Source organism: Cuculus canorus, chromosome 2, assembly GCF_017976375.1.
Source record: "Cuculus canorus isolate bCucCan1 chromosome 2, bCucCan1.pri, whole genome shotgun sequence".
NCBI classification, from domain to species: Eukaryota; Metazoa; Chordata; class Aves; order Cuculiformes; family Cuculidae; genus Cuculus; species Cuculus canorus.
The window spans coordinates 74,546,834-74,566,704 of NC_071402.1; the positions used below are offsets into that span (position 1 = coordinate 74,546,834).

The 19,871-nt window shown below is 39.3% G+C and overlaps 1 protein-coding gene across 1 annotated transcript in view; it reads right to left on the reverse strand.

Moving 5' to 3' along the window:
- The window catches only part of ABCA13 (ATP binding cassette subfamily A member 13), a 183,328-nt gene that overhangs the window by 158,561 nt on the left and 4,896 nt on the right, over positions 1 to 19,871 (reverse strand). Inside the window, exons 2-8 of the mRNA XM_054060143.1 lie at positions 17,928 to 18,021; positions 16,516 to 16,639; positions 6,547 to 6,698; positions 5,643 to 5,671; positions 3,974 to 4,137; positions 1,901 to 2,016; positions 700 to 833 (exon numbers count right to left, since the gene is read on the reverse strand). Coding sequence (XP_053916118.1) covers positions 700 to 833; positions 1,901 to 2,016; positions 3,974 to 4,137; positions 5,643 to 5,671; positions 6,547 to 6,698; positions 16,516 to 16,639; positions 17,928 to 18,021 — 813 coding nt within the window. The remainder of the gene's footprint in view (positions 1 to 699; positions 834 to 1,900; positions 2,017 to 3,973; positions 4,138 to 5,642; positions 5,672 to 6,546; positions 6,699 to 16,515; positions 16,640 to 17,927; positions 18,022 to 19,871) is intronic.

Genomic DNA, 19,871 nt, shown 5'->3' on the forward strand with positions numbered 1-19,871 from the left:
TATAATTTACCCCTTGGTGTAAATCAGTTCTTTTTATAAGATGATCTTCAGGAGTACAACCCTAGACTGCACCTGGCACAGAGCAAATAGATTTCAAATAAATATCAGCTCTTCTATCAAAAAAACTGCGGACTTCCCTAGAAATTCAAAACAAGGTTCAAGTTTTCTGCAGTTCAAACCAGATGATCACAATAGATCACTTTGGTCTAGAACAGAGTTTAGAAAGCCCTCTCTGAGAAAAGATATTTTCTTCAAAATTTGACACATCACTCGTATATTTCAATAACCTTCCCTAAGACAACTAATCAGTCCAGTATATTCATATCAAGACAGCACAACTGAGAATAAAGGAGTCTTGATGTACCTCAGTTTTCTGCACAGAAGAGACAGGCATTCTTTGTCCAGCAACCATATAAAAAAATACTACCTGCCAAATTAATCGAGGCAGCTTCAAATCTAGGATCTGGTTTAAAAGCTTAGTGGAGAAAAAAACAGAATTCTCTACAGGACTGGATAATAAACATATGATTTCAGCACATTCGGTGGTGACTACAGAGAAGCATAAATTCATTAATGTACACAACTAGACCTATCAGCATCTACATGTACCTCTGTAGGGCATAAACAAATCCCTTCAGCACAGAAATAAAAACAAAGATGAAAGGGATGTAGGGACACTGAAATTTTTCAGTAGTTTACCTGTGTTAATTGTGCTGTGTAGCTTAGCAGCTTCTCAACATGAAGATCATCAAAACCAAACCTGGATTCAAGTTCTGATCTCACAGCATGTGGATTCCACAAAACATTCCCAAGAGAAAGATTATACTGAAAACCTGAAAGGGAAAAAAAAAAAAACCCTTCTGTTTACATCAGTCCTTGATGATTCATACTTGATGAGATCCAAGTGTTTTATTTCCAGGTTTGGCAAAGAAAAAAATTATAACGTGCACCTGAATACCAGTTTCACTGGGATAAAATCCATTATTATATTAGTAATAGGTAAGGTCAGTTAATCTGATTGTATTCTGACAGCTGATACGATAATGGACAAGATGCACAGTCCATTATCTGCACACCCAGCAGACTCAGCAGGGTGCCATTCTGAACTGTGTGTCTAATTCTGTATGTAGTCATGCAAATGTGTGCTTGGGCTGGAAGTGAACCATTGCTGAAAGGGAGAATACTAGAAGAATACCTGAAATTCTGTCAAATTAAAGCTCACTCTGTGTGCAAAGGCTCCAGCATATTACCTTTGCATCACTTCTGTCTTGGTTTTGACAGCTGAAGCGGGATTCAGGTCGCATATAATTCTTAGTTTGACCTTCTTTGCAGAGCAGAAAGCTGTACCTAGAATCTAATTGTGTGCCACCAGACAATTTGCCAATGAAACTTGTTCCTGACCTTTTCTTGAGTAGTTGTCCTGGGACCAGCCTACCTTCTCCAGTTAAAATCATCTCCCATACTCAGTCAGCAGAAGCAGTAATGTAGCTCTTCAGCTGACACCAGAATTTATGGTAACAAAGGAAAGAAGCTTAAAGTAAAAAAGCCATAATGCTGAACACGTATATGAAAAACACGGCTATTCTTCTATCAAATTGAAGCAATTGCTGTTTGCAGTGATTTAGTCTCTATCCAAAATTGACCACTGAAAAAGTCTTTCTGAACACGATATATTACACCAATGTGCTCCGTTTATCAAATAGTTGCCAGCATCTGATGGAAGTTAGTTATTAGTATTTAAAAAACAGGCCAATAAAGAAATGAGTTAGCACTACAGCAATATAGTTCAATTCCTAGACATTTTATATTAGGAATTTATCAGAACTCAGATAGTTATTGCTATCGCATACTCCCAGTGTGCTTATGTACTTAAAAAAAAAATCTGAAGAGAATTCCTTACCATCTAAGCTCCTATCCTGTATTGATGCAGCAGTTAAATTCAGTGCTGTTTTCACCACATCATAGAGACTTTCACCCAATGTCATCGTAGCTAAATCCTTCAATGATTCTAAGGTACTGAAAATTAAATATAAAACAAAAATCAAGCATTCTACACACCCAGAACAAGCAAAAGGCTTTGGTGGGGAAAAAAATTGAAGTTCAAACAATTGAATATTAAAATACTTTCCTTATTTTTGAAAAACTGAACTTTTGTCATATTAGACTTCTCATGAAAAAAACACCTAAGTTAAGATTTTACCTATGGTGTTTGTCTTCCAAACTAACCATTAATCATGGTGAAGCCCAGATTTCCTGGAGATGGCTGAACACCTGCCTGCTGATGGGAAATAATGAATACCTAGTTCTGCTTTGCTTGTGTGTGCAGCTTTTGCTTTCCCTATTATGCTGTCTTTATCTCAATCCACAAGTCTTCTCACTTTTACTCTTCCAATTCTCTCCCCCCTCCCACCAGAGGGGAGTAAGCAAGTAGCTTTATGTGGCTTAGTTGCCAGCTGAGATTAAAACACAACGTAGGTAAAGCAAAAGTTGTGCATGCAAGCAAAGCAAAACAAAGAATTTATCCACTACTTCCCATCTACAAGCAGGTGTCCAGACACTTCCTGGAGAGCAGGGTCTCAGTATACATAACAGTATACATAACGTATAACTACGTGGAAAGACAATCACCACGACCATGAACACCCTCCACTGTCGTCCCCTTCTTGCTTTGTCCATACTATAGGCTCAGGGTAGAGAAATCACTGCCGAGATTATATTAAAAGACTAATAACTTCACCCAGCACAGCAGCCAATGGTTACTGCTATCTTTGCTTAATGTTGCTGAAGAAGAAAACAATAACCATAAACTTACAATCAAGTGTCTGTCTTACTTCAGGAACACTCAGACTCCAAACGTCTGCAAATCGTTCAGAAAAGACTTTTGCTTTTGGGATATAAGCACTACAAGCACGGTTAATGCAGGTTTGTGTGGTAATAAATCAGAGAACAAGCTGGGATAAAGTTACAAATTAATCAGGCATAAAGGGGAAAAATAAAAAAAAAAGCCATAACAGTGGCAATTCACATATTGTAATTGATATTTATTACCTGATTTTTTAAAAATCGCCATCATAGCTTTATATATTTCATTATTAGGAAAAAGTGGGATGCTAAAGGGTAACAAAATCAGTACAGCAATTCCCACTCAAAGTCCTTGGGCCCCTGCCTCCCCATGGGGTAAGGGTGATGAAGTTCATGGCCAGCCTTGCACAGGCAGCCAGGTTTGGTGACCTCCTCTCGCCTTATAAATACATTAATTGACTACAATGACAATTACCTATCAACCTATTACAACCAACTACCTACTCTGGCAAATACATTTTTTACTTTTTCCCAACAATTCCCTTATTTTACTGAAAATGCCTCTAGATAATTGTCTTAGTCTGTGCTTTTGATACTATGTCTTCCCCTGAACCCAGCTCTCCTTTACCTGAGGCAGAAAACTTCATATTCAGAATAAAGTCTCTGTGGGGTCTTTTTCTTACTGCTTCTTTTCTTGCAAGAGAATAGCCAAAGCTGTTTTGGCAGCAAGAGGCTTGAGAAACAAAATGGAGTAATTTTCACAATATTAACCAAGGGCTAGATGAATATTAAGTCAATTAAAATCCAAACTATTATTTTCTTATATTCATATGTAAATATTCTGTCTTTCAAGGAGTTCCAAAGCACGTTACAAAGTCCAAAGCCACGTTTAATGTGATGGGCTAATTTCAATTATTGCAGAGATGAAGCTGCTTCTTGGAGACTCCTAGCAAATCTCTGCTGAGCCAGAGATGAAAAATACAGTTAGGAAGGAATCAGAATTTGTGACATCTATCACAGCTCTGTAAAAGAAGAATCTGGTAAACAAAAGAAAATTTCAGCCTCTTCATACCAATAAGGATGCTTATTTTATTAATTAGCCGTCAAGAAGAACAAGACTTGCAGGTAAAATATTAAACCAGGGCACATTCAAGCATGTAAAAGTACTTACTTTTCAATAACTTTTAGAAACTGTGCTACGGCAGCTAACCCATCTTCTGTGTAAATACTGTTCAATTCAAGGCGAGGGAGTGAATGCAGAAAATTCCAGAAATGTGGTTGCTTGTACAGGTTTTCTGCTCTAGAAATCATTTCTTCTGCTTCATTCAAATCCATCTTTATGTGAAGAAAACACATTTATATGCAACATTTCCATTAACAGAAAAAAATATCAGATGCCTGTTTCTTCCCCCACCCCTGCCCTCTTACATTTAAAAGATTTCCAATGTTCTTTTTCAAGAGGAAAGATACCTCCAGTTTTGATAATTCACCACATCACTTTGGGGGTATTTTGAACTCATGACAGCTTTGTTTCAGATGTTTCTCTGCTCTGTCGGAAGAGGGAGCTGGGAGAAAATTTAAGCAATCTTTCTGCTCAGAAGTGTAACTCCCAAAGAGAGGGATCATCTTCAAGATGTCAAACACGAGGAGCTCTTTACCTCTGCAATGAATTTCTAAGTCTAGGGTATAAAGACCAGGGGACTGCCAGGGACATTCTTTCCTTGCATCACAGCTCTATAGGGAGTGTGTGGGAGGGTGAAATAATAACTGATAAGTATGGCTCTCTGAAGATGGACTGGGGTAAAACCAGGATCTACCATACTTGTTTATGATGTGAGCTTTGTTTCTCTAGATGAACATTTTACTAGGGGTAACAGTAATATGGGCATGGTTTATACAAAAAGAAGCTTGCTCATACCAGCTCTGTTACTTCAAATGATAGGCTACTTACAACTAAATATTTTCTTAATTTTGATAAATATTTTCTATTTTACATTCCATTCCAGAACTCCAGTTTCATATCAGTACAGCTTCTTTCAATCAATTACCTTATGAGCAATTTTAAAATGTTACTATAAAAATGCTACCTAATTTAGAGTTACAGATTGGAAATCAAGTTCCATGGAGTAGCAGTTACAGTCAATCACATGGAGAAAATCCACTGTAAAATGTTTTTTTAAGTTAAACCAGTGATCTGTGAAAGGTACAAAAATGACAGTAATGTAGATCCACTACTGTGCCCCTTCAGCCTTCTCTTTTCGTTGAGACTGCAAAGGTGAAAGTCTAACGCATTAGGAAAACTAAACTTGTCTCACATAAACTGTCATATTGATTAGGGAAGGAATTACGTTACATCTTGCAAATCTGTCTTCCTTCATCCCCATTTATGTCTGCTTGCCATATTTGCTAGATCACAAATCTGAATTCAAAGCAGGAGCCCTATGTTTTCAATCTCACTGCAGTCCATTTAAGTCTTGCATCTCTTTTGGTTGGTTGGTTTTGGTTTTGTGTCAGTTTTTTCATTCCAATAATTTCTTTGCAAGACATTTTGTAATATGATTTTATACAACCACACAAGGTCTAGCAGATACACTTGTAAACTGCTCCTAATGATCAATTAATCTTCAAATAGCTACTAACAACCTATACTAGTTTAGATTACTAATTTAGGAGCCACTGAACCTCTATCAAATTTGCAAGATATCATTTTCCTTCAGCAGCACACCAAACTGTTAAAATGGTTTACTAAAACGTGACAGAATACAGATTTCTAACCGTTATAATAAGGATGCCTCAAAAGCCAGAAAAATAATTTAAAAATAGACTGTAAAAATACTTACAGTAAGAAAATCAGTGATGTTATGAAGCCCTGTAAAATCAAATATTTTCTTTACAGAGAGGCATAGACTTCAGTAGAATCGATTTAATAAGCTATAGCATATAGTACACAAAGGGCATTTCTACAAAAGTAAAGGCATGTGAAACAGCTAATACCCTGGAAAGCATAGTGATTCACTTTGTCCCCTGTGCTCTCCAATAGCTTTACTATTATCAAAAAAACAATTAAAATAAATTGTTGACAATTCGCTTTTCAGTAAGACAAACACACCACATCAATATTAGATTAAAGTACTAGCTCCCAGACAACTAGGTATGAAAATCTCTCTTTTGCCTGAATCTTCCTGCTTGAAAACTCAACCAAAAAGGCAGGGTAGTAGTAGGTCTTACATGCCCACTTGCTGCAGCACCAAGGCTGTGCAGTCTGGATTAGAACAGAGCAGGAGCACAGAACTTGGTGTTTCTGGTCTCACTTATTTAGTGCAAGACTGACTTGTTTGCCTAAAGATCACCAGCTGTGAGCAACTGAGGTTTTCCATCCCTATACTCTCTAGTACAATAGAAAAACCTGAGAAAGACTTCAATCCCAATAACCTAATTTTGAATACGTTAGACCAAGTAACCATGTACCAGATTATTAATGCTTGCCTTTCCCTCGCCATACTTCGTGAACTATCAAGTAGTAAAACACAGGCACAGTTCTAGAAAGATAACTTCAAAACCATCAAAAAAGCTGTTAAGTCAAGCTAAGGCCACAGTAACAGTAATCATAAGCATGGCTCTTTTTCAAATCAGCTAATATTTTAGTTTGTTCATTTCCTTTTTAGGATAATAGTATTCCTTTGTTTGATGGCTATCACTACCTGACAGACAAAGCACTTCATTATTAGAAAGACTGCAGCTTACCTGAGAACTTTGAGTTTTCCTCCCATAGCTTTTCTAAAGACATGGTTTTCTCTGTGGTCTCAATAAATCCCCTTGCAAGTTCTTCCATGTCTTTCATGAAGTCTAGATCAGGTCCCATTAAGCTATTTGGACCACTTTGGACACCGGAAGCCCTTTTTCACAGAAAGAAATAGGACAAGGGAAGTCATTACAAACTGGAAATAAGAAGCTGAAAAATGTGCATATACTTACAGCAGTATTTTGGGTGTTGGAGGTTTGAGGTTTTTATTTTAACTATTATGCATTTAGACAGCTTTTATTTATTTCAGTTCATTAGCATACAAGTTGCACCACTGAGTCTCAAACCCTCAGGAAAGAGGGCAGCTCACCTACACCAGTAACCCAATTCTGGCAGCAGCCAGAGACAGATACATCCAAAGAAGTCTTTGATGTTTCTGAAAACACTCAAATTTTTTCTCATGGTTTATCATAAGTCCAGGTGATGGATCTTTGATGGCCTGTACTCAGAGGTTCAGGCTTTCCTATTGCATCTAAGGCAACACACTGCCACAAGAACAGGTATATTGGTCAGTGTCACCAGATGAAATACAGGCAAGTATTTTTTTTTCTTGGACCTGAAGAAAGTTGGTGCTCCTTCTTTAGTTAATTTACTAAGCAACAGAACCACGATCACAATTCCACCACCTTAACAAACAGTGTCCATAATAACCAACTTACGCCAATGCCAGATGACTTATTCCTCAAGATACCTCTCTAGTTCAAAAAGAGAGAAGAATGGTGTGTCTGGCTACATTTTTTTGCCTTACATTGACCCAGCCCACAAGAAGTGTCTGCTGTTTAGAAAATCTATACATCTAGTATTTGTGATACAATAGTTTGCTTTGCCATATACATGCCACAACCTATAAAATACTACCCTGCCATGATTTTAGCTATCTTAATTTTAGCTTACAGCTAAACCCCTCCTACATTCACTCTCTATTATCTCAATCATACTACCATCTGGTGGCTATTTAATTGAACAATTTTCTAACCCTACTTTCAAGAAACCAGAAGCCAGTCTCATTTAAACATCTCCATATCTCACAAGGCACCACAAGCAATGGAATAATCATATTTAGATAGGAATAATCATCTTTTAGTAGGCAGTTGAATTCTGTTTTATCTCAGAGGAAGTTAAAATTATCTTACGGTAAAATCCTCTGTGGCCAAAATATTGCTATTTTTCATTCAAAGCGCAATTAACTGTCACACAAACCCCACTACAAAAACATAATAGTCACAGTCCCTTCTTGGCAATCTTGTATATGACTACTAGTTTTCAGCACAATTCTTACCTATTGGTAAAGAAAAACCTAATGAGCTAGATTCACAAACTGAAGAAAAACATCAGCAACTGCGTATGGATTCTCTCATTTCTCTTTCTTTGCCTCCCTGATCCTCATTTGTTCAGACACCTGCAAAGCTGCCTGTCACTTTAGACGAAGGGATGAAAAGAAAATTTAATCTTAAAACAATCAAGCCCTTGATTGCTTCAGTGCAGTTTATTTTCCTCCCAACTTGGCTGACAGTCAGTAGGAGTTTGGAAAAATCTTTCACCAGCCTCAAACTTTAATGGATTAAAGGCTGAACAGTTCCTCACCACATTTTGTTTCCCCTTTAAATGGAGTTTTAAAAATGTTTCTGCTGTTCAGAGGGCAGCTCTTAGGGTATTAATAGATGAACTTTAGCTCTTCCTTTGAAAAACTACCACAAAAATACCAATATCACTAATACAACTACTGCCTGAAATTCCAGACAGCTAGAAACACTGGTGTTTGGGAAAAGAAAAACAGGAAAATTAAATATGCGCTGAAAATCTTCTAGCGCTGTGCTTTTTGAGCATGAACAAGTGACCAGTGCTTGACCAGAATGACAACCACCATATTGGTTAAAACACAAATCAAGTTAGAACTTCACTCTGGATCACTTACCACAGGATTTTCCATAGGTTTGGGTTTTGGTTTGTTTGTTTGTTTAGGAGGAGGTTCAAATACTCACTGAACTTTAAATTGACAACCACTCTCACAAAACAAGATAACTTAATCACAAGTATTCATAGAAGTGGAGAATAAAGGTACTATTTCAACCCACATTGTATTCCCTCCAAACTAGACATAAAAGCCTTGCATACTAATGTACAATTTTCCCTGTTTGAGAAGGACTGAAAACAATAATGCCCTGGAGGGAAAATATGCTTTTACTTGCATGGGAGTGTTGTCCAAAATACGGGTCTGTTACCCAGTGTGCAATAAGCCAGTAACTACATTACCAAGAGAGATAGTGTTTTATTCAGGTCTGTGCAAATCCCGGGTACTTGGAGGTTTTCCTCAAATCAAAGCACACCTCAAGGGGTTTGTTACCTTTATTTATACATAAAGTTACACAAAGCCATACACTATTTATCGAGGATGTAATCATATATCTACATGTAACCACAATAAATGCCAAGTCATTCCTTGCATCTTCTGCACATGCTCTGAGGGGGGTCTTCAGGAGTGCCCGGTAGTCTTCACCCTAAAAATTACCTGCCAAATTCACTCATCAGTCAAGTACACCCAATCTCCCTCCTGGTTATTGTTATGTTCAAACTTCTAGCTTGTGACTTTTTAAATTACTTAAATTCCCAGTTCCACATTGAGAAGCCACGCTAGTGAATTGCAGTATTCTTTAACCACACAGATGAAGAAACTTTAGTCCCATATCACAAAAATTACAAAAGATACTCATTAACTGGGACCCATCTTGTGTAAATCCCCTGCCTGCCTGATGATTCTAAGATATTTTTTAAAATATTAAAACTGTCATGGGCTTTTAACCAACATGAGCTCACGGCTGGGCTCTACGTTGGCACCAGGGCTGCCGGTACCGCCTAGCCTCCCTGGCAGCAGCAGGTTGCATAGACACCAGTGACAGAGGAGTTAATAACTGCCCTTACTCTTCCTGATTCAAGGCCTGGACTGATAAAAAGCCGGGGAAGAAAAAAATCGGAATCTAATTTTATGTTCTATAGCTATCTGTTCAATACACAGCAGAAGCAGCACACCTGATAACACAGGCTGAATTATGTGAATATTAATCATTTCTGAATCTCCTAAGAGTACACCCAACCCCAAAGCTATTCAGCTTCACACTGCACGAGCAGAGCAGCAAGTGGTTTTCTGGGAAGGAAGGTAGCAAATGTAATAGATAAGCATGGTCTCTTTAGCAATAGCTTTTCAAACAAGAGGAAAACTGAGCTCCCCCACTCCTCCAATATGAGCAAAGAAAAATGCTATCTGCTCTTCATTGCTTAGTTTCAAAATGTTTCATTGATAGTTATAAAGCTTCCTCTGAAGAAAAAGTTGGGCAAAAGGCTTCAGGTCACACTGCCCTAGGCACTGTGTGAGGCAACAGCCTGCTTAGCCCTTCTGCTCTGCCCCTTGCCCAAGCAGGACACCAACCTCAGTCCCTTCAAGTGTCTCTGGGCTTGAGGGCTAGGAAAATAAGTCACTGCCCTGCAAGCGATCCCATGGAGTACACAGGGTCAGGGAAGATACACAGACTAGAAATATTAAAGAAAATAGCTGGAAGCACTTGGAGCTTGGTGGCTCTGAAGAGCTCCAGGGAGAAGTGCAGGGAAAAAGAATTTGGTAGTGGAACTACAGGGGGAGATGGAAAACAGTAGGGAAGTGTAGATGTTATGGGCATGAAAGAAGAACCCCAAACCAGCCATGAGACACAGCTATTACAGAAGAGAATGCAGCAAGTGCAACCTGTAAAAAAACCTCATAGCTACACCACACTCCCAAGTCCAAGCCTCTCAGCAGGATGAGAGCAGCTGTTCAAACATGCTGTTTCTGAACTATTAGATTTATGGGGATTTCCAGGGCAGGAGCAACGTCAGCCAGCTGCCATTCATTCCCATCTTTTGCTGTCATTGCCACAGCTCTTCCTCTGAGCACTCGGAGGTAAGTGGCACCTCCTTTGGAAGAAGAAATAGCAACAGGCATCATATTAGTTATCAGGCTCAGTTTTACAAAAGATTAAAATATGACAGAGGTTCCATTTCCTGAATATCCATGCTATTTTTAAAGAATTTTATATATCTTCAACACAGTAATAGGAGACCATATTTATCTACTTATAAGAACGCTATGAGATACTACTAGTTTCCTAATTCAGCACAAGTTACACAAAATTGCAGGAAAATATGATCTTGCTGAAAAGATAAGAAACTCTACTTCAAAACCAGCTGCAGGGACAGTCAAGACAAACAATACCCAGACAATGTGCCAGCAAAAATATTTGTTGTACTCTTAGTCTCCCAAAGACACTTCAGTGTGTGCTTTCTGGGGCAGAAGATGACATTAACTTACTTGTGTATGTGTAAAGGAAGTCAGCAGCAGCAGTTGCTAGGAACAATAAAAAGGAGAAGCAAGGGATGACAAAAAGGATGAAAGGAAGAAGAAAATATGTAGGAAAGGAGATACATAATTAAAACTGGGATGCTGGGAAAAGGTACGTGCATACACATATCATTTCATTATCATTCATGGTAACTCTTTCCTTAATGGTGCATTTCCAGAAAGACTTGCATGGAGAGAGAAAAACTAAATACATGCATTCATGCCATACATTTGGCCATGACCAAAACACTGCAAAAGAGCAAAAGTCTGCATCTCTTTGGGTGTATAAAAAAAATTGGCATTCCTAAACCCATGACTCAGAAATGCTAATTCCGTCCAAATTACATAGTTACTAAGAACGACAATAAAAACATTTTGGAGCTCATCTGAAATCTCAGCTATGATGCCCAATGCCATTTATTCTAGAGATTTTCATACGCCTCTCAGCAAATTCACCTCAACCTCACTCCCATCACCACATTAAAAATTTCTCTCTAAATTTGCGAAGCCCCAGCTGTGCTGGCTCCTCTTCTGCATCATCTCAGGACAGCCTGGAGACATGACATGTCCATCAACACCAATACACATACTGGACAATAACTAGCTTTGTGTCTGTCTCAGAAAGGAAATATTTCCCCCTTCTGTGTTGCATACTTTTATAACCCTTCTAAAATGCTATGCACAAAAAAAAATATATAGAATCAAAAAAAAAGTGTTGTTTTTAATTGGTTATAAAATGGAGAAAACTCATGTCTACAATTTCTTTTCTCCCCAACTCTCTGGCAATCCGTAAGATCACAAAAACTGTTTAGGTTTCTGGTTTCCAACTATATCACACAAGACTATAGAAGGTTGCCCAGACTACATAGTGTTATAATTCCAATAAGTTGCTGCAGATGTACAGCTATCTTGCAGAATTATTTCTGTTATCATTTGAAGATACACATCATCAAAGAAAAGTTTGACCCTCTAAGCAAATCTTATGCAAATGCTATCATTGCTGCTTAGACCTTCCTTGATTTCATTTTTCTACACCTGCTCTCCGTACACGAGCTCTTCTGACACTGCTCCACTAGAGAACCACAGAGCCCTGGGTAATAATAAAACAAGTAACAAGAAAAGGACCAGTACAAATGGGGATGTTCCTGGAGAAGGCTATGCCCTCACAGATGGGGCACCATCCCTCAGGATCCTAGCCAGCAAGCAGAGCCAGAGTCACAGGTTCCAAAAATAGCTCTAACAACGTCGGATGAGCCCAGGAGTCCAGTCAGGTGCCAAAGGAGACAAAGCTACCACATGGGTCCAAGGGGTCCATCCAGGAGAAGATGCCAGTGACAGATCTGGGCTACTGACACACCTACTTGATGAGGCTGCTCAGACTGCTTCTACATGTAGCTAAATAAAGAAAAATAAATAACATGCTTAGAAATAATGATTTAGAATATTGTTTTCATTGTTTTTATAGTTCTAAATCCAAGCAAACCTAAGCCTAATTTTCTTTAAGGTACTGAGAAGTATAACAAACATAGATCTGGGGGTCTGAGCTGAAAGGGCAAAACCCAGTACACTCTGCAAGATTTGCAACGAAATTAAGAATACAGGGTATACATTATGCTTCCATGCACATGCACTATTATTTGTGGTCATAAGGCCATAGAACACTGTGATGCATGGTTTTTATATGCATATTCTTAATATTAGTGCTCCATTAAGATGAGACGGGGCTGGAACACTCTGGAAAGAGCAGGGAAAAAAGCGTCCTTTGCCATGGAAGCTCCTAAATATACTTCCAAAATATTTCCTCACTCCTCTGCTCTGAGATACTGCTGCGTATAAAATTCTAGGGAATCACATCAAGGAGTTGCAAGCCAGGAGTTTTTGCAGTAGCTGAAGAGAAGAACAAGGAGCAAAGCCTTGAAGCTACTGAGAAATGGATGCTTTTTGAGGCATCAGAGGACATGGCAGATTTTGCTGCAAATCAAAGTTAGTGAGGTAGTTGTAGCCTTTTCCTGGCTTACCTTCTCACTGTGTCGGTCTGGTAATGCAGCCTGTTGGCTGGGGTGGGGGGAGTAGGTTGGTGGCGCCACATCCGTGAGGGCATGGCATGTATCAGGATGACTTCAACCCCTGGTTCAGCCCCACTCAGGAAACAGCCCTGCTCAGTCTGCTTACTGACAAATAATTATTGGATATTTTATGGTTTTCATAGTGGAGGTTACAACAGAAGCCATAGAATTATGTTTTCCAAAAGACAGCTATAGAGACTGATAGCACCAACGTGTTATACACAGTGAAATCAAATGGGTTAAATGTCTGTGTAAACTGTGCAGTCTTTGATTTACACTTAAGCGCAACAACAGTTTTATATTAAAAATTGTCCTTGAAAACAATCGTAAAGAACCACCTATCATTTGACAGAAATCCTCAAAGGGGAGACAATTGGTATTACTGTTCCTATGCCACCCCTTCTCTCCAGTCAACACAGGGTCATGGTAGGATTCAGTTATGTTTGGCTGATCAAGCTGGCAGTCTGTATTCCTAAGGCTGTTGGCAGCCAGCACAAGTCAGAGCAGCTGTGAGGCTGATTTGATTTGTACTGACGGACCTGCTGGAATAGACTGACCTCAGAGTGAACTTCATCCTACCTTTTTACGTCTTTTACCTAGGCTATATGCTACTCAGTGTAGCCTATTTAGTGTATAAATATGCATACATGCATGTGTTTTATTTTTTAGCTGAAAAATTGAAAGCCATTGAATAATTTCCTCAATTCTTAAGTAGGTCTCAGATTGCCTCCAGGAATTTTTTTCTGCTTTTCTTTTGAGATGAAATACAATTTGGGCCAGTTCAGTCAAAGCAGCATAAATAATCATGCAGAGCAGTCAATACAGTTCATAGTTTCTAGAGCTTTAACACACTCAGAAGGCATCTGGACTGGTGATATAAGTAAAAAAATCTATCCTTTTAGGAAACAATTTTTAAAAAGGCCAACAGCCATTGTAACTTTACAACCCAGTAATATAGTACTGCTGCTGCAATGGCCATGGCCGTTTGCTTTACTACTATTTGTCATAGTATAATACCACCATAGTTTTATACAGATGGTAGCAGCCAGCGATCATTCAGTGCAAAACGAGGTATGTAGAGGCCTTCAAAAATGGGGACACAGGATACACTGTACTGAAGTACATGTCTAGGATGACAACAGGTAGGGCATCAGCTGGCACTGAGGACCCCACACCTACAAGGAATTCACCAGCATTCAGTCAAAATGCAGAACTATAGCCAGACAACACCAGTTTCTAAGTACCAAGAAAAAAGAACAGGTGTCTAGCATATGTAAAAGATATCACAAATTCAGGTGCATCGTATTGCTGCAGACCAATGAAGAACAAACAAGGTATGAAAGCACATTAGTAAACATCAGTGATGCCAAGTGCACCCCGAGTGAAAGAAGCAGCAACCAACACCACATTCCTCTGGGTAAAGGCTTCCAGATCATGACTTGCCATAACCCCACTACCACCAGATTGCAGCCACCCACCTTATGACCCAGAGCAGCAGTGGAAAGGTGAGCATAATACTGCATTAATAATATTAGGAGAGTTTTTGTTTAGAGATATTACTATAATACTGTTATTTCTGTATATAAGTATCCTGTGTAATAATAGATCCAGACTAATAATGATTCATGGCTTAAGCTGCTAATTCTTCAATCCTATTAATGAATTATTGCTTTATGTAAAAAGTGTTTGCCTATAAACAAAATTTTTTGTGCATGGTCTTAGGCTCAACTAACAGCTCTCTATATAATATAACTAACTAGAACAGACTGTCTAGATCAAACAGTAAGTATTATGGCTTATTACTGTGATACCGAAGATTTCCAACTTGCTGCATGAAGAATTTATTGCTATCTATGAAATACTACAATAATAAACTATAAAAACTGGATGCTCTCACATATCTAGTGCAAGCCTCTAAGATCTTTTTGGTAAATAATCCCAATTTTCTGACAATAAGCATACAAACTTATGTACAAATGTATATTCTGATTAGCTCACCTTAATTTTGCTTGTCTAATAGTTTGTGCTAGTTTTGGCTGGGATAGAGTTAATCTTTTTTTTTCATAGTACCTAGTATTGGGCTTTGTTTTGGATTTGTGCTGGAAAGAGTGTTGACAACCCAGCAATGTTTCAGTTACTGCTGAGCAGTGCCTACATAGAGTCAAGGCCTTTTCTGTCTCTCACGTGGCCTCACCAGCAAGTAGACTGGGGGTATGCAAGAAGCTGTGAGGGGACACAGCCAGGAGAGCTCACCCCAAATGACCAAAGGTTTGTTCCAGACTATATGACATCATGCTCAGCAGTAAAGCGCTGGGGAAAGAAGAAAAAGGGGGACACTCAGAGTGATGGCATTTTGTCTTCCCAAGTTACGTGAGATGGAGCCTTGCTCTCCTGGAAGTGGCTGAACACCTGCCTTCCAATGTGAAAAAGTGAATGAATAGCCTATTTTGCTTTGCTTGTGTGCGCGGCTTTTGCCTTCCCTATTGAGCTGTCTTTATCTCAACCCATGAGTTTTCTCACTTTTATCTCCCTCACACAGCTGTGGAGGGAATTGATCAAGAAGCTGCATGGGGCTTAGTTGCTAGCTGGCATTAAACCACAATTATATGTTTTGAAAGGCTGCTTATGACTAGAGCCTTCAGCTAACTTACATAGGTGTTTTTGCATATCAATGCTTTTCAACATTTTAAAGTACATGAAATTACTCTATTTCTTAAAGAAAAACAGAAATTCAAGTTCATCTTTCTTCCTTCTGCATCTGGGTTCCTGTGGCAAGGCCCTCTTAAAGACTACTTTTCCAAGTTCTTTGTATTACAGAGCTTCTGTTACTCCTTTTTGCCTCTGTGAGGTTTCTTACTCAAGGACTATCCTTGTTTTGCTTTTCTACATACTTCTGCCACCATGTATGTTCCCAAACTACTCAAAGTTTAAAACCTGTCTCTTTTTCTTCTTTCCCCAGCGCTTTACTGCTGAGCATGATGTCATATAGTCTGGAACAAACCTTTGGTCATTTGGGGTGAGTTCTCCTGGCTGTGTCCCCTCACAGCTTCTTGCATACCCCCAGTCTACTTGCTGGTGAGGCCACGTGAGAGACAGAAACATACCATACATGTATGGTATGTTTCTCGTTGCTCAATCTCACCATCATGGAATAGAAGACTTTCTAGTGAAGGGCAAAAGTATGCTTTCACAGGGCAGCAGTGAAGGAAACAAGGTATCTGTGCAGTTTTCCCCAAACCAGTTCTTAAAGTCAAAATGATTAAATGACCATGATAGGGAAAGAAAAGTTAGGAAAACTAACCAAACCCCTAAATTAAACTAAAATCCTACACTTCTCCATTTATAAAGACACTGAGGAAACTTTTAGTACAGAGGAATGAAGATCCTATCCTATGTGTATACAAAGAATATGAACATTTGCTGCAGAAAAAGATGCACTATGATACCAACAGCTCTGTGAAATTTGCATATCTTACCTTAAGTGGTTTATTTTCTGTGTGGTGAAACTAGTATTCTTGCATCTTGAACCAACATTACAGAAAAGAGTCCGCACAAAAGGATAAAGGCCCCGACTTGGCAAATCTCGCGCTTCTAAGTAACCTAAAACCAAAGAACAGCAGGAATAAAACCAGTAACATTGAAAAAAACTGTACCATCACATTATGTTCCCTTTTCCAAGAAATTCACTTTGTCATCAGCTAATAATGAAGTACCTATAGCGGATGTTCCATTTAACAACAACCGATTCACCACAGAAAGTTGGTAATTTCTGTGCCAACAGATCAACAAAATGACAACAAAATAACATTTGAAAGCAGTCTTTGGAAAGCTGACTTTCATAGTTGTAATGCTGTCACAACATCATAGGCTTGTTAGCCACTGCGCAAAATGTCTTGTGACCTAGATTAGTATATAGAGTTCTTCATGAAACAGTATTTTGGGTTTTTTTTATCCCAGGCTTTCATGAGATAAAGGAGCTACTATTCAGCATGGTCTGAATTTATTTCCATTGAGACTGTCTAAATAACTCTCAGATTTTAAACTTCAAAATATAAAGCAACTTTCTGCTTTTTTTGAAACATAAGGAATAGCTTTGGGGTTCTTAAAAAGGCAGATGATACATTCCAAGAACAAATCTAACGTTCTCAAACCAGTAGCATGCATTGCATCCTTGGGCCTAGGCTAGAGATAGTCTAACTTAGATGTGTGTATATATATATATAAAATACACACTAGATTCTGAACAGGTGTTTCATTCCACTGATCTACAATTGTTTTACCAAACTGATTTCTAACATAACTAAAGCTGGTTTATCCCTAGCTTACCGACATCTGTGAATAATGATAAACTCAATAGACTATACTATCACAAGTCACCCTTTTTTGGAATGAAATTTGTTTGACAAGATAAAAGCAAAAAGGAACTTTATAGGGTAGAGGTAGTCATAAAAGTTTTGAAGTGTTGATGGAAATGGAAGAATTTACCATTTTCAAGAGTTCATTCTAAACCACAGGAAGTAGACAGGGATAAGAGTCATGTTATCTAACTATTAACAACTACTGCACAATTATGAACCTCTGAGCTAGTGATCCAAATTCTATTAGTCAACAGAAAGAAAAATATACAATTAAAACCCAACTAATCTACTTTACTTCAACATGGCTGTCTAAAACTGGTCTGACAAATCAAACCTTAAAATCTGTAGTTCTTTCCTGCTGAAACATGACTTGCTGAGATCCACAGCTAGACAACATTGAATCCCACTCTTTGTCTCTTTCCATTGACTCCCTTACATTTAAGTCACTATTCCTAGGGATCATTAAGATTTTCTAAATACATCTACAAGCAGAGGTGACCAAAAGAGAAGACAGCTGAATGAAAACATACAGTTGTCCTTGTATTTTGGGGGCTCCTGGAAGCGGATTGCAGCCAGAATCAAGAAAAGCGCACATGGCCAGAGTATTTCAGTGAGAGACAGGACCTGAAAAGGGAAATCAAAACATCATCAGTACTATAGAAAACAGGATTTGGGAAATAATCATTGAAAATCATATATCTTTTAATTAAAAAAGCATTAAATATCGCCTGTACAGCTAGTAAAGGTAAAATAAGATCATTAAAAGCAAATTATTAACACTTTTATTTAAAAATTTCCAAACACATTGCTTTCAGAGTACAAAAGCAGTTTCTATTTCTTCCATTTATAGTGTTTGTAGATATTTCCCTCTGGTGAATACAAAGTGACTCTGACAACATGATAACAGTGACATCCAGCTTTCCCATACCTGAGCCTCCTAAGAAGCCAGCAGCATTCTGCACTATACTGCAGCTCCTCCTGCTCCTCTGAACCCTGCCCAGCAACACACCTCCTTGACCTTCCCTGGCTCCCTGACTGCTGCCATTACACCCTTTTTTTTTTCCATCTGCAGTCACCTGTCTTCAAAAGCTGCCTTCGTCACCTCCAGCAGCAGGGCATTGCGAGACCAAGCTAACGTGCCTCAGGCTGCCCACTGCTATGCTTCTCATTTCTCCATCTTCCCACTTCCAGGGCCACAATGAAAAGGCATCTAAGCTGGTGTGCTGTAGGGCTCGCAGATTTTAAGCATGCCTCCAAGCAAATTGCACGTAACATCATGTGCTTGCACCTTTGGAGAGGGGCTGAAAATTAACAGGTGGAATGCATGGAGCCAAAAAGCCCCAAACAAACAAATACAATTGCATGATTTTCAGCTCCAAGAAAGGAAAAAAAACCTGCCCTTCGGCCAACTTTCAAGAAACTTCTAGATTCACTAATTATCATGCTAGGGAAGTGTGAATATCAAACTCAGTAACAGAAATGTGGTAGAAATGATGAAGAACCACACTAAAGCTCTCATTAGAGGCTATTAACTTCTCCAAAGGGAAAGTGACTCCCAAATTTGGATACATTAGAAAAACACCTGAGAAAAGTATCATATTGCTTAGAGACAAAGTCCAGCAGCAGAGTTCTCCCTGTGGAAGAGGCCTGCTCTGCCAAACTTGAGGCAAAGAATAAATGGCTTCTTGAAATGTAGGGAAATTGCCATTTATCTGACCTGAACACGTTCCAAACCCAATAGCAGCCAACCAAAAAAAAAGTGAAGTCTGTTGCTTACAAATTTTCAGGCACCAGCAAGATCCACACATGGTACACCTCACAGCAGGACAGGGACCTCACCTGCTGGGATCCACCTCATGAGGCAAGCAGGGCAGGACCCGTCAGCAAAACCAACTTCAGCCAAGAGTCACAGTCTTCGGGCATGCTCACAGCAATGAGGCAGGACTACAGTCAAGCCAGAAAGACAATGGCCAAGCACAAGAATTGAGCTGGAGAGCAGCACTGCTCTCGCTTCACCCAGGCAGGACCCGAGGTTCCAGAAGCCCTATTTCAGCTGAGCTCTGGGCCTAGATGGAGCCTTAAGTGAGGTCAGTCAGGACCATCAAGGCTTTACAGTGTCCCCAGAGCCTTGGCAGCAGCCTCTTCTGCTTGGCATGTTCATCCCTATACCTCCCATCTGGGATCAGAGGGACCTTGTTCTGGAGCAGTGCCACTGCTGCAGGGTATCAGTGGGCTGTTTTGGGGGAGGTGGAGCCAGGTAAAACAGGTGAGTCAAGGGACATCACAGAAGATACCTAGAGAAGGCTTCATCAGGCTGCCCCAGAGATGAACACCATCACACACCCCATCGTATGGTCAATGCTGGGGAAAGATCCCACAAGAAGTCCAAATGGGGGTCAAACCTGTTGAACTGCAGACCTCAGTGGGAGGCTCCTGGAGGGAAAAGCCCTGGACAGCCACAGGCTGGTCTCTGG